The 14,141-nt window shown below is 46.8% G+C and overlaps 1 protein-coding gene across 1 annotated transcript in view; it reads right to left on the reverse strand.

Annotated features, from left to right (window-relative positions):
• The window catches only part of E2f7 (E2F transcription factor 7), a 38,800-nt gene extending 29,296 nt beyond the window's left edge, over positions 1 to 9,504 (reverse strand). The window contains exons 1-3 of the mRNA XM_005068058.4: positions 9,286 to 9,504; positions 8,559 to 8,651; positions 1,483 to 1,761 (exon numbers count right to left, since the gene is read on the reverse strand). Of these exons, the coding sequence (XP_005068115.2) occupies positions 1,483 to 1,761; positions 8,559 to 8,651 (372 nt within the window). The 5' untranslated portion in view covers positions 9,286 to 9,504. The remainder of the gene's footprint in view (positions 1 to 1,482; positions 1,762 to 8,558; positions 8,652 to 9,285) is intronic.
• Positions 9,505 to 14,141: the final 4,637 nt, after the last annotated feature.

Genomic DNA, 14,141 nt, shown 5'->3' on the forward strand with positions numbered 1-14,141 from the left:
AATGATGAACAATTTCTGGATTAAGCGCAAAGAAATTGTTCTTCAAACTGCATGATTTGCATCTACCTGCACGGAAGAATTAGGGGTGTGTGTGGAAGATTAAACTCATTTTGCTGTTAGCTTCAAGCTATAATGTGACTTCTTATCCTTTTGTTTCCCATTTTCTATGTTTTGGCAAATTTTACAACAACAACAAAGAACATCCACAAAAAAGGGGAAAAATAGTTGGATAGTTGGGAGACTCCAGCCTGGAAGTCATTTTCTTGGGAGGCCTCAGAGGAAGGCTAGTGGAGTGAAAATTACGGTTAAGTCTTTTAAAAACAGTGCAGACGCTGTTTGTTGAGCAGCTCCTCTTCTTCGCGTCACAGGCAATTTAAAGATGGCCTAAGAGCCCTCTACATTGAGAGCTGGGCATGTGGCTTGGTGGCAGAAGGTTTGCCTATATGTATAAAGCCCTGGGTCGAATCATCGGCAGCTGTGGTGGTCCGAATTAAGAATGGTCCCCATAGTCTCATGTATTTGCATGCCTAGTCATCAGGGAGTGGCATTGTATGGAAAGGAGCAGGAGGTGTGGCCTTCTTGGAGGAAGTGTGTCTCTGGGGGTAGGCTCTGAGGGTTCAAAAGCCCACACCAGGCCCTGTGTCTCCCTCTTGGCCACAGGCCAGTAGCTCTCAGCCATTTCTTCAGAGCCATGTATGTTGCTTTGAGCCCCACCATGATGATAATGGACTAAATCTCTGGAACTATAAGCCAGCCCCAATTAAATGTTTTCTTTTCTAAGAGTTGCCTTGGTCATGGTGCCGATTCGGAGCAACAGAAGAGTGGCTAAAACAGCAGAAACACACACACACACACCCACCACACACACACACACAACACACCACACACACCCACCACACACACACACACAACACACCACACCCACACACACAACACACAACACACACAAGACACCACACCACACACAAGACACCACACCACACACACCACACCACACACACACCACACCACACACACACAAAACACACACACACACACACCACACTACACACACACACCACACACATACAACACAACACACACACCAGCAAAATAACAAGAGTTCTCCCAACAAAAACCCCAAGCAGATTAAAGAAATACATTAAAGTGGCCTAACTTGAATAAAGCCCCAAACTAGCAAATAGAATAGGACTTTCCTAGTCAAAATTATTGAAACTAAAAATTCACAGCAGTGCTAAAAAAAAAAATTCAAGTTTCTTTACTGAATCAAATTACTAATGTTATTTTTGAAATGTAGTCTGGTTAAGAAAAGAGAGAAATTAATTATGAAAAATAAGAATCTGAGTGAAAATTCAGCTGTGAACAAAACGATGCCACGTTTAATTAACACTGTGTTTGACTGGACAGGTGTCCTATTTCTTTTTAGTAATCTTGTAAATCTTTTCTCTAACCATTCACAGCTCCACAAGCACAGCTAGTTACCTGCAGGGAGTTCACGAACGCGTCCTCTTTATTCTCAATGGGTCTGAACAGCTCCTTCTTCTTCTCCCGGTCTCTTATGTCTGGGCTGGCGGCACTAATCAGCATCTTGAGGTTGGCTGTGGGCGTCCACGGCTCCACCTGCGGCTGCCTGTCCACCAGCTTCACTGGAGTGATGGGATTTCTTTCCGGGGTAAACATTCGTTGCTTGGACAGGTCAATTGGTTCATTTTTCATCGGAGTCTTTGGGGTCATCCTTGATCGATCGACAAATATATTTTCCTGTTTAGAGAGAAGAGAACTTTTAGCGAGGTTAAGAAAGGGCAGGAGTCAGCTATGACTACAGAGTTTGTTCCACTGAGACTTGGCGATCTAAACAGATGTCCAAGGTTGGCAAGAATCAGGGCCGGATAAATGGAAGCCAGAGAGCTCCAAAGGCATCGAACAGGGTTCTCCGAAGGGATACCCATTATATCTGCTACTCCCTTTATACATATTTTTCATGGAGTGTTGGTAAGAGAAGTCACAAATGTATCTGTCACTAACAGATGCTCATAATAGTTGGAAATGAAGAAGTTCAGGCCATAATTTTCATATTTTCAGGCCCTATTTACAAGTTCGCATTTACCAATAAAGAACAGCTCTGCCACTGTAGTTCAGTGTTCAAAAGCTACTACTAACAGGACAAGTTAAAGGGACAGAAGCCAGCAAAATGCCAGTGCAAGCTAACCTGAGAGCTGTCTGATGTTTTCTGAGTAGTGTTTCTCTAACCATTCACAGTGCAGGGCCAGTTTCTGCTTCTCCAACCATTCAGTGAATGAATGGCCAGGTTTTTGCTTGCTTTTGTATTTCCAGAGTCCTGTATACGCTAAGCCACCTTTCCCTATCATAGGACTATCGTGGAATTCTACCACACATGATTTACCATTTGAGTTCGTCACCTAAATCTACCTATAGCTTCTGCAACAAGTGAGACCCCCAGCGGCTCATAAGCTTAGACACCCCAACTGTAGTATCAAATTGCTAGCAAGGTTTTAAGTGCTCAGTGCCAAGGTCTTGCTTTTTCAACTTTTGCTACATCTCAAAATAGCTGGTGAAGCAGCACCTGCTCCCACAGCATACTTGGTATATACTGCCTTGGACAACTGTAGAGGTTCAAAGGGAACACATGATTAAAAACAAAACAAAACAAAACAAAACAAAACACAGAGCCTGCATTTCGATGCACCAAGTAATGGAAGCAAGCATCTTTCCGACACTCTTTAATACCATTTGAAACCAGAAAGATTCTTCTCTTCCTCTCGCGGAATTCTCTTCCTGTCAGCAGCGACTCACATAATGAAAAAGGAGGAAGGGCTCAGCATCCCCACTTTTACAGACATGCATCTGTCATGACACAGCTACTCTGTGCACCAGTTCCGGTCCATCAGTGGTTAAAACTGTCCTGTTCTGTAGAGAGGCAGCCAACTGGGAGAAATTGGTGTTTGTGCTCACAGGCCACCCAACACTTATCCACTGGGTAGCAGAAGCTGCCAGCTAGCTATGGCGACACTCCGTAGTGCTGGACTGTGAAGAAAGCACGTGGTGGAGGCCACGAGGTCTCACATCTCAGTGGCAGCAGCCTTGGGAGAGTTGCCCAGTTCTGGTAGCAAGTCCCTGCCGGTGAGCCATTCTGATGGTGTCTACAAGTGAACCCTCAAGGGAAATGACTGAGTGTTTAATACACGCCACGCCCTGTCTCCTGGACTTGCATCAACCCCTGATCCTTCAGCACAGGTACTATTGTTTATTGCAGTTTATATAACCTCAGGTATAGAGGTTAAGAAAGCTGCATGTAAAAAGCAGCTGGGAACATTTCTGAAATGAACTTGCGTTGGGTGTAATCGGAAGGAAAGTACTTTTTCCTAAGTTCTGGGAAACGAACTCAGTAGTACCCGGAGAGACAGCATCAGAGAGTGGTTATATATGTTGGGTCTCAGGCCAGTGGGCAAGTGCCCCCCACCTCACCGTGGGTCCAGACTAGTTCACCAGTGCAGAGTGAACACCCAATATCACTTAGCTGTTGTCTTTTCCTCTTTCCCATTCTGTCCCATCAGCCCTGGCACTTAGCGCTAACATAATATAGCACACTCATTGCTCTTTAGCTTCCTGGATGTATGTCTTTGTCTCAGTAATGAGTCTGCACTTGTGGAGGCCAGTCCCACATACCATGTTCGGGTGATGCCTTGCCCATTACAGGTGCTAAATGAACACCATGTCTTGCCAAAAGGCACAAGGTGTGTCCTAGGCTTACGAGTAGACAGATTTTCTCTTTTTCCCATCTGTGTCCAGGGTACGTGTCCACACAGGAATGAGTTCTTAAGTTCTGTAGTGAGGGAACGACTCAGAACAAATACTTTCTTCATACACAGATGCATTTTTCCAAATGCACAGTTGATATGAGAGAGTCAGAGTGAAGCTGGGTAATGTGGCTAGGTTAGGACCATATCCCACCTGTGCTGGCTAGTCTCAGGCCAGCGGAACACACAAACTAGCCGTCTGAAAGGAGAGAACCTAACCTGAGAAGATGCCGCCACAAGATCCAGCTGTGATCGACACAGGAGGGCCCAGCTCATTGTGGGCGGTGCCAACCCTGGCCTGGTGGTCCTGGGTTCCATAAGAAAGCAGGCTGAGCAAGCCAGGGAAACAAGCCATTAAGCAGCTCCCCTCCATGGCCTCTGCATCAGTTCCTGCCCCCAGGTTCCTGCCCTGTTTGAGTTCCTGTCCTGACTCCCTTCAATGCTGAAGAGCAATATGGAAGTGTAAGCTAAATAAACTCTTTCCTCCCCGACTTGCTTTTTTGTCACGGTTTTGTTGCAGCAATAGAAACCCTAAGACAACACCTCTTCCATCAGAATTTACAAATGTCATGCAAATTGTGTTGAGAGGTCCCAGGTAGGAAAGAAAGTCAGTTATGATCGATTTATACTCGGTGCCACCTGTCTGTACTGCTTTCTGGACGCCATGAGGGCACAGCAAAAGGGATTAGAATAGTTACAGCCCTGGGTATTCATTCTACTTGGTTCCATGTTTCCATATATACACAAGACAGAGTTCAGACTAATCCTCAAGACTTTCTAGTAATGTGCCTAGTTGTAAGGCAGACACTAGATGAACCCAGGTCTCTTCAGGAATGAATGAGTCATTCTCCCAGCTTTCGGAAGTCATGCCAACAGTACACACCCTTGGCTGGATTGCTTTGGGTAACAAGGGCCCATAAACCCAGGACCACACCCCTTCCTGGGAGGCTACCACTGAACTCAGTGACTGGTAGAACTCCTACCAGCATGCAAAGATCTGGTTTCTGTAATCTCAGAGTCCCAGCATGCCTCAACAGCAGCTCAGTCTCTTTCTCGGTCCAACTCCTTCCCACTCCCTTCTCCTGCTACAGTCCTGGGCGCTCACAACTCTCCTGCACACCACACTGACTCGAGAGCTGCTTGCCAGGAAATCCAACCCGCAGCATCCTGAACATCACTTCGGTCGGGGAATCCAGAGAAATGCAAGTCATGAAGCGGTCTCACAGCCCTCAGGTATAAAGGAGGGAATAGATCTGTCACAAAGCCTCTGTGAGTGTCACCTCAGACAATAAAGTAAAACACTGTCGCCTGGGAAATGCTTTGCAAATGTTTGCCATCATAATTAATAAGTACCGGGACTGTGGCTATGGGGAAACATGCTGTGTATCACCATAGACAAGGCTTGGAAGCTCAAAGACCTTGCTTCTCAACTTGCTTTGATTATGCAATCTCAAATCATATACATGACCATCAGCTTTCCAAGATCCTTGCTGGGGTCTGAGTAATGTCTCCCCCAGTCCCCTCTTCATACACAGCTCACACATTGTCCCATTGGTTTTCTTCAAACCTGCCCTCCATTACATCCAAGCCCTTCATCTGAACATCGCCGCCTCCTTAACACTACATGCAGTGTTCTGCCCGGTGAAACCCCGCCTGCCGCCAAAGGCCATCAACTCTCCTTCCCGCCAGAACATGCTTTCTAGAAAGAGCAATCCATAGTGAGACCTCCTTGCTGCCACCTTTCAAGAGGTACCCCAGCCATGAGTCTCTTCCAATCCGTGATGTTTGCTCAGTTCAACTCTCGGCTGCCCATCAAACTGGTGCTGAAGCCATCTTGCTTCCCCCACCAAAGTGGTGAGGTTGGCAGTGATTTTTGGCTCTATAAAATCTGGACACAAGCATCTGAGACACTACACATTCTTTCTTAGCTTTCCTTATTTCTGACTGCACCTTCTCAATCTTCACTGGTTCCCTTTTCTGGTTTTTGTTTTGTTTTTTTGTTTTTTTTTTGAGACAGGGTTTCTCTGTGTAACAGTCCTGGCTGAACTCACTCTGTAAGCCAGGCTGGCCTCGAACTCACAGAGATCCACCCGCCTCTGCCTCCCGAGTGCTGGGATTAAAGGTGTGCACCACCACTGCCTGGCTACCTTTTCTACTCTTACAAACTACAAGAGTCCATATCTAGATATCTAACTCTCTTCAGCCTCTGGACTGGTTCATCCAATCTCATAAACATGGCTTTAAAGTCAAACTATAGGCTCACAATTCCAAGCTGGTCCCAAGGCTATAACCTTTCAATAATTCTAATAAACGTAGCCAATCAGCTGCCTCCTGCTGTCTGTATGTATATCACACAGGCGTAAACATATGCCAAGCTGAATCACCATCTTCCTTGGCTACTCCCCAAAGATGCTAATGGCCTTTAAAGAACACACGTGGAAGATCATGGTGGTATGAGCCTGTCATTCTAGCCTCACAGTTCTCCTGCCTCAGTCTCTAGAGTGCTGGATTAGAGACATGCTCTGTCAGGCCCAGTATGCTTCTATTCCTTCTCCGGTTCCCCTCCTCTCACATTCCAGGGCCTTGGCATGTATTCCCTCCAAGCCCGATGCATGCATCAGCAATTTCACCAACTCCTCTTAACAGCTCCGTTCTTAGCCCTCACCTCTCTGCCCAAACTGTCCGTTTCCTCCTTTCATCATCCATCATGACATTGGTCCATTTATTACACTGCAACCAAGAACAGTAGGGCTGGGTGATAATGTTGAAAAGTTCTCTTTTGCAAACCAAGTTTCTCCGAGAGTGATCAGGAGATGTGTGCATCATACAGTACACACAGATCTGGACCAGTGTGTCCACGGGTTCTCTAAGGGACCAGTGATCCAGCTTCTCCTGATCATAACTTTGCCTCCCTGGCTTCTGGGCACTCTGGAATTCTCAGAGGCTCCAATCTTGTTTCTTGTGTCTGGGATGTTCTTCTCAGTACCTCTTTTAATGTAGGTTGACTTTCCTTACCCAGTAAGGTTTAACCCAAATCTTACCCCGTGAAGCTTTCCAATGTCTACGCATGTATTTCTTCCTCTTCTATTCTGAGAGTATAATATGGTTGTCTACTTTTCCACCTGGGTCTCTGAGAGCCTCCCAGGGTAACCAAAGGGCAAGTTACGATGGGACTGTCATTTTCATTCAGTGCATGAGGAACGTGTACAGCTAGGCATTTTATAAAAACCCAGCGGGTGAGGTGGTTACAGGGGTAACCAGTGGACTAAGAAAGGTTAGGTGGTATTAAACCTCCCTATCTCTAGCCTTTGGAACACAAATATTTGCTGAAAAACCTAAAAATGTTTATGTGGGGTCATGTAGGTAGTCAATGGTGTGCAGGAAATCAGACTCAGGTCTCTGTGACTACATACCCCATGTTCCCACAAGCCTTAGCAAGCCTTTCTGTGCAGCAGTGGGAAGGACAAGGCCCCCAATGTCTGTATAAAACCACTCTGGTCTCATCTCTTGCATCTTCTCTGGGCTAGCCCCCTGCTTACTCATTCCAGTTCAAACATTCTAGCCACTTTCCCCATCTATTGAGTCTTTTGGGTTTCTTTGCACCCCCATGAGAAACCTCAACAACACCAACTGAAGCAAACTACAGGAGCGGGGGATGAACCCTTGGGGAGGGTGCTAAGTCACTGATTGAAAGAGAAATGGAGTACTGACTGGGGAGACTCTCTTCACACAGAACCACCCCAATTTTACACAGGAAAACAGAAAAGTAACTCCCCAAACCAAAACTTTGAATATATTCATGCGGTCATATTCTTAGCTAATTTTTAAAACAACAATGTTTCAGTATACATTTTTCCCTCTAACAAAAATACTGTATAAAGGAAAGTTCTTTGCCACCAAGCAGGCTCATTGTTGATGCTAACCTAAAACTAACACCTGGACTCTAGAAAGTTACTACTATATGTTTATAGTCAAGGTTTCTAAAAACTGGTTTGTTGTATCTATTTGCTGTTGCTTAGTGTCCAGATTTCACTGCTCTTTTTTGGGGGGTGGGGATCGAGACAGGGTTTTTCTGTGTAGTTTTGTAGACCAGGCCGGCCTCGAACTCACAGAGATCCGCCTGCCTCTGCCTCCCAAGTGCTGGGACTAAAGGTGTGTGCCACCACTGCCCGGCTTGCTGTATCTTTTCAACCGGCACTGATTTGCACACCTGTGCCTGTGCAGGCCAAGGTGATGGTGTAGACATTGCTATGGCCAGTTTGGTTGGTAATGTGTTGAAAATACACAGAAGAGGATAAAGTAAGGGTGCGGCTCAGTATAAAAGAAGCAGAAGGGCTATAAATGTTTCAGAACAGCTGGTGGGGGTCAGTCACGTTGACCCTTTATGGTGTGCAGAAACTGTACTCTTGGGGAAACCTCTGTATGTGGCTCACTAGGATGAAGCTGGTATTTCTCAGCATTTTAACATTAAATCTGGTATTTGTAAGTACAAAAGTCTGTTCCAGGGAACGAATACTTCTAATTTCCGCAAAGCATTATCTAAACTACTCTTGACAACTCTAAGCATTACAGAGTTTGGATTACTTGCTGCATCCGGCATACCTTTGACTCCAGTAGAACTGAAACAACGGTTCTTTAAAGACTCCTGTAATGGTCATCAAATCTATGCTGTATGTAAGACGAAATCTAGGCATCCCCATCAAAACTACGTTAGAGATTCAAGTATTTATATGTGCTTACCTTTTGAGCGTTTTCTGCATCTTCAACGGCAAAATCCAGTCTGGCCTGTCTGGGGCTGATCAAGTCTTTTAGTGTTAAACAATTTACCTCCATCTGGAACACACAATTATATCGGGAAACGATTTTACATTTATTTTCCCCTCCAACAACAAAAATGCCATACGTGAACATCAACTTCCCCTTCCCTAGAGCCTTCCCGGGAATTTCCAGGAACTCAAGACACCCTCCGATCCTCATTAAAACTCACGTGAACAAACACTTAAAATATACTTAGGAATCACTGAAAATCTGGGAAGGAGAAAAACTGATTGCGCCAGCAATTCTTTACAAAAACCAGCAGGCGAAAATAGTTACTATTTTAAGGAGGGTGTTAGGCAAATGTCAGAAAGTTACAGGGTCTCCCAGGTCAGTTAATTTTGGCGCAAAGAACTGGGAGGAATTCAGCTTTGAGTGGGTTTGAAGCAGGGGGTAGACTGAAACCTGATCTCCAGACCAACCCGTCTGGGATGCACGCAGCCCCTCCCCAGGCATCTGAGCACACCCCAAGTTAAACTCTTCCCATGGAGCCCCCTAAATCGTGGGGAGGGACCAGCCTCCTTCACCCGGAGCTGCAGGCAGCACAAGCGCCGGGGCACTCGGATCCCGGGCCAGTGGGATGGCAGCCGCGGCGGGCAGCCCTTCTCCCCATTCCCGCCTCCCCACCCGCGGGGGTCGCACGCTGCCTTACTGTCGCTGCGCGATGGAGGCTTTCCGTCTCCGGGGACACCCGCGGCCACACGCGTGCGCGGGCAGGCAGGGTGTGCGAGTAGATCTCAGCGGCCGGCTGGCGACATGGGAAGGGCCGGGCAAGCCTCGCAGATTCCCCGCTCCAGCCGGCAGCGTCCGTCCGTCCGCAGAGCGACAGCGTTGTCCTACCCGCCTTAGCGAAGCTCCAGCCCGGGACGGACCGCGGTCCCCGCTAAAACACCTCCTCTGGCGCCTTGAGACTGAATTTGAGCACTCACCAATGAGCGGCGGCCGCAGGGGCGGTGCCGACCAATGGCGCGGCCGCACGGCCCGGAGCCCCGCCCCTCGCTGTCTTGGCGCTCGGCGCCGCGCCTTTCCCCTCGGCCCGCCCGCCGGATTGTTGTCGCCTCGCCCCCTCCCCCTTCCGGGTACCTGGAGGCGGTGGCGCGGGAGCGGTTCCCGCGGGGACGCGGGCGCGGACGCGGGAAGCCGGGGCGGGGCGGCGCGGGCCGGCGCGCTCTCCGCGGGGCGCCCTTTTGTTGTGGGACACCGACCCCGCGCCGGTCCCCGCGGAGCAGATGGGACCGGGGAAACGATCCGCACGCGCGGGATGCTGTGGCTGCCGCCCTGCCCCCCAGCAACCTGCGGCCGCGGAGTTGCCTGGACCTGCCGGGGCGGCTCCCCAGCACCCGGTGCCGGGTGACACGTGAACCCTGGTTACCACCTGGCCCGGGAGCAGATGGCACGCCCGTTAGCCCTGGGAACAAGCCTGGAAGCCAACCCAAAAGGCCTTTTGGAAGAGGTTTCGTGGCGTTTCCTTCTCAGATCAGATCATGAAGAATGAATGTGGGCGAGAAGGTGTTGTTAGATAGTTTTCTTGTAAGGGCTAGCTTCTGGGGGAGACAGTCAAGGATGTCTCCGGAATACTGCTGGTTGGTATTAGATGTTTCACTTCTTTGGTTTCTTATTTAAAATAGGAACATAAGGAAGGATGGTTGTTTCAGGAACCCCCCCCCGAGAAACTCATGTTTAGAGCCGTTTTGGGTTTGCAGAAAAATGGAAAAGATACTGTAAAGAGGAGTTCATGCATCTAGTACCCAGCTTCACTATTTATTCAGGTTTTCATTTTACCTGATGCTTGTCTTCCTGTTCAAGGACATAGCTTTTGTTCATGTTTCCTAAGCTCTTGTAACGATCCCCTTGTAGGGTACCCTCAACTGGGATTTCGAATGGCCCTCTTCAACGCATACATGCCTACTATCACCCCCCCCCCAGTAACTTTACTGTAAAACTAGCATTCTCATTATCCATTCTTAGCCTTTGCTCTCAGCAGAATTCAAAATGTTCAGTCAAGTCCTTCACTTTTTGCTCCAGGCAGCTGGTAAATACAACCTAAGAATGACCAGCAGGCCTTATACCTTAGAAAAAACCAGAAAGCATGTAAAATAAACAAACTACGGTAGCAAAACTATTTCTATGGCAAGTAACACTTTGAAGACTAGAGGGATGGCTCAACCAATAAAGTGCTTGCCATGCAAAAAGGGTCTGTGTTTGATCCCTGGTACACATATTACAAAACTGGGTGTGGTGGCGCCTGTTTGTAATCCCAGCGTCAGGCAGACAGGGACTGATCCCTGGGGTTTGAGGGCTAGGCGGTCTAGTGTAATCAGTGAGCTTCAGATAAAGGAAAGACCCTGTGTTCAAAACAAGATGGGGGTTGGGGGAAAGGCTTAATCCACAAGTGCTTGCTCAGCAAGCATGAAGACCAAGCAGGGATTCCCAGCGCCCATTTAAAAAGCTTAGGGGTGGGGTGTTCTGTAGCCTAGGCTGTGAGACCTGCTGATTCCAGATGCTCACTGGCCAGTCAAGCTATCCTAGTTGATGAGTTTCAGGCCAGTGACAGTCCCTGTCTCAAAGGAATGAATTAATGGATAATCAAATAAAATGAGGAAAGCTATTGAAAAAAGATATCCAGTGGCTACCTCAGGTCTACACCCTGGCATTTACATGTACACCTCATCACACACACACACACACACACACACACACACACACACACACACACACACACAAAGAATTAAAAATTTGCACTGAAAACTGTCTTGTAGACTGAGAGAAGCATAGGGAAATATAAGGAGTAAAACTGGAATTTACTACATTTTCCCCTCATGTAGATGCCAAGAATTTAGATAAGGAAATACATTATTTATAGCTGTAGTAGTTTTCTGTGACTGCAACAATAAATTAACTACAAAATGAGTAACTTAAAAGAGCAAGTATATATATATATAAAACACATAAATATATATTTTTATTTATCATATAAATAAAAAGTCATCCAAATAAGGCAGTGACAATGGATTTCAGTACTGTTCAAAACCCAAAGTCCATACAAAATTAAAACAACTAAAATCCATTCATTTTTCTGATGTCTCAAAACTTATGTGCTTGTTTCATTGAGTTGTTTTTTTAAAAAAAAGTCCTCTATCAGTTTCAGGAGTAGCCTCTACTGAATTAAGAAAAACTCATAGTTTCAGACACAGACACTTGTACTTTTAAGTAAGAATGATCCTAGATTTGTAGAAAAATCGGAACAATCCTAACTTGATAGTCGCGTTCAAAGATACTGAACACTTATTAGAACGGATGCTTGTAAGTTCTAGAATCCTCACCCTACCAGTGTCTCAGATGTTCACATGGAAAATAGGCTGTGGCAGCCCCTACATATGGCTTCTGTGTGTGTCCTAAACTTCCTTGTAGCCTGGGCGCTCCAGGAAGTTGGGCTTCTACGGTAGCCTCAAAGAATCAAAATGAAGTCTCAGGGGGCAAAGTAGACAGCCTATCACAGCGTAAGAAGGAAGAGAACGCTGATGTTGTATTACTTTTTTAGGCCAAAGTTCATCCATATTCCAGGAGAAAGGACACACACTGTTCCACACAACGGAAGAAGCGTGGAGGAACCTGGGGCCATTCTACAAACTTCTGCTTCAGATTTGAAAAGTCTGGAATGGCTTAGGATCATGAGTCTGGCTCCAGTCCCCAGATAACCTTGAGCTACGCTGAGCTTGTAGTTCTCAACCTCGCGTATGCTTTAGCATCCCTTCATCTCTTGAATCCCGTGCCTAAGTGTCTCGCCTTCACTTGATCTTGTCTTGCACCTGAGTATCCAGTGTTTTAAAATGCCCAGGGCTTGGGTTTCCACGTTATGCCAGCCATGTGCTTCATCGTCAGTTCCTGTGGGTTCTTTGGACTCTGTGGTTCAGAAGTAGCACAGAGATCCCACCAAAGACAGAGAGAGGTAGGGAATGCGCTACTCTCTGAAGCAGATGCAGAGGTGCTGAGAACGGGGTCTTTCTGTGTCATGGATGAAACGGACGTGATGGTGAATGAAAACCCTGATGAGCGAGAAGAGTGAGCAAGAGGGTCAGAGGGCTAGGAGACTTGTGCATAGCAGAATTCCTCCAGACGATGCCTGGCATTCTCGCCACACAGCACACTCCATCCCGGTGGTTCTCGCCCTTTCTAATGCTGCGACCTTTAATACTATCGCTCATGTTGTGGAGACGGCCAACCGTAAAATTATTTTCATTGCTATCTCATAACTAATTTTGCTACTGCTATGAATCGTAACGTAAATATCTGTTTTTTCCTATGGACTTAGGTAACCCCTGTGAAAGGGTTGTTTGGCCCCTCCTCCAGAGGGGTCTTGACCCCACTTTCTAAACCTGCAAATGGTCTTGAGCCATTTTTGGATTCTGGACATCAAGATTTTCAGAGACGTTGTATTAATCACATTTTATGGAAAGAATAACTGTAGTGGAAAAGGAATCGGTGAGGGTCAACTCTAGAGCAAGATGCCCCGGGTGTCCCGTCGATATATGAGCTTCCTCCGACATTTTCCTCCTCTTTCTCTGCCACGAACAATGGAAATGAATAGCTCTCAACGTGGCATCTGCTCTCCAAAGTAAAGTTTCAGGTTTCACCTAACACAGGGATGTTGGCTTTGCATCCTGGCAGTTCTCAAGCCTCACTTGATCTGTGTAATAGCTCTCCCCTTTCCCACACTGCCTTTGGACCAGGGATCAAACCCAGGGCCCCATCCCTGCTGTACAAACCCTCCACCATTGAGCTACACCACCAGCCCTTCAGGTTTTGATGTTTAACACCCACTTTATTTTATTTTGTGTGTGGGGGTGTTTTGGATGCATGTGTGTTTGTGAGCCACTTGTGTGACAGGTGCCTTGCAAAGCCCAGAAGAGGCATTGGACTTGTTGGAACTAGAGTTGCAGACAGTTATGAGCCACCATATGGGTGCTGAAGTTAGACCTAGATCCGCTGGACAAGTAGACAGTGCGACTGTTAATCACTGAATCGTCTCTCCAGGCCCAACATTCTAATTTCCAGATAGGGTCTTGCTGCATTGCCCAAGCTGGACTTGAACTCATTCTATAGCCCTGACAGCCTTGAGATAGGGCCTTCTTGTATTACCTTCTGTGGTAGCTGAGTTACAGACCTTCATCACCAGACTTGGCTAACTGTTCTTCTTAAACTGAAAATTGCTGTTTAAAATAACATTTGAGCAGTCCATGGTGGCTCGTGTCTTTAATCCTAACCCTTGGGAGGCAGATATAACCCTGATCTACATAGCAAGGTCCAGGTCAGCTGGGGCTACCTAGAGAGGACTGGTCTTAAAAAAACAAAGGCTATGTCAGCAGCCATTCATGGATCTGAGAACCTGGTGCATTCACTTTTCTAACTAGAAGAAGGCCAGAGAAGGCAAACATTTGTGTTCGACTGATTGCGAGCAATAGAAGAACTGGCTCATGACAACATAAAGAAAATAATAGCAAAACCTTC

This window comes from Mesocricetus auratus, unplaced genomic scaffold (genome assembly GCF_017639785.1).
Source record: "Mesocricetus auratus isolate SY011 unplaced genomic scaffold, BCM_Maur_2.0 Super-Scaffold_100011, whole genome shotgun sequence".
NCBI classification, from domain to species: domain Eukaryota; kingdom Metazoa; phylum Chordata; class Mammalia; order Rodentia; family Cricetidae; genus Mesocricetus; species Mesocricetus auratus.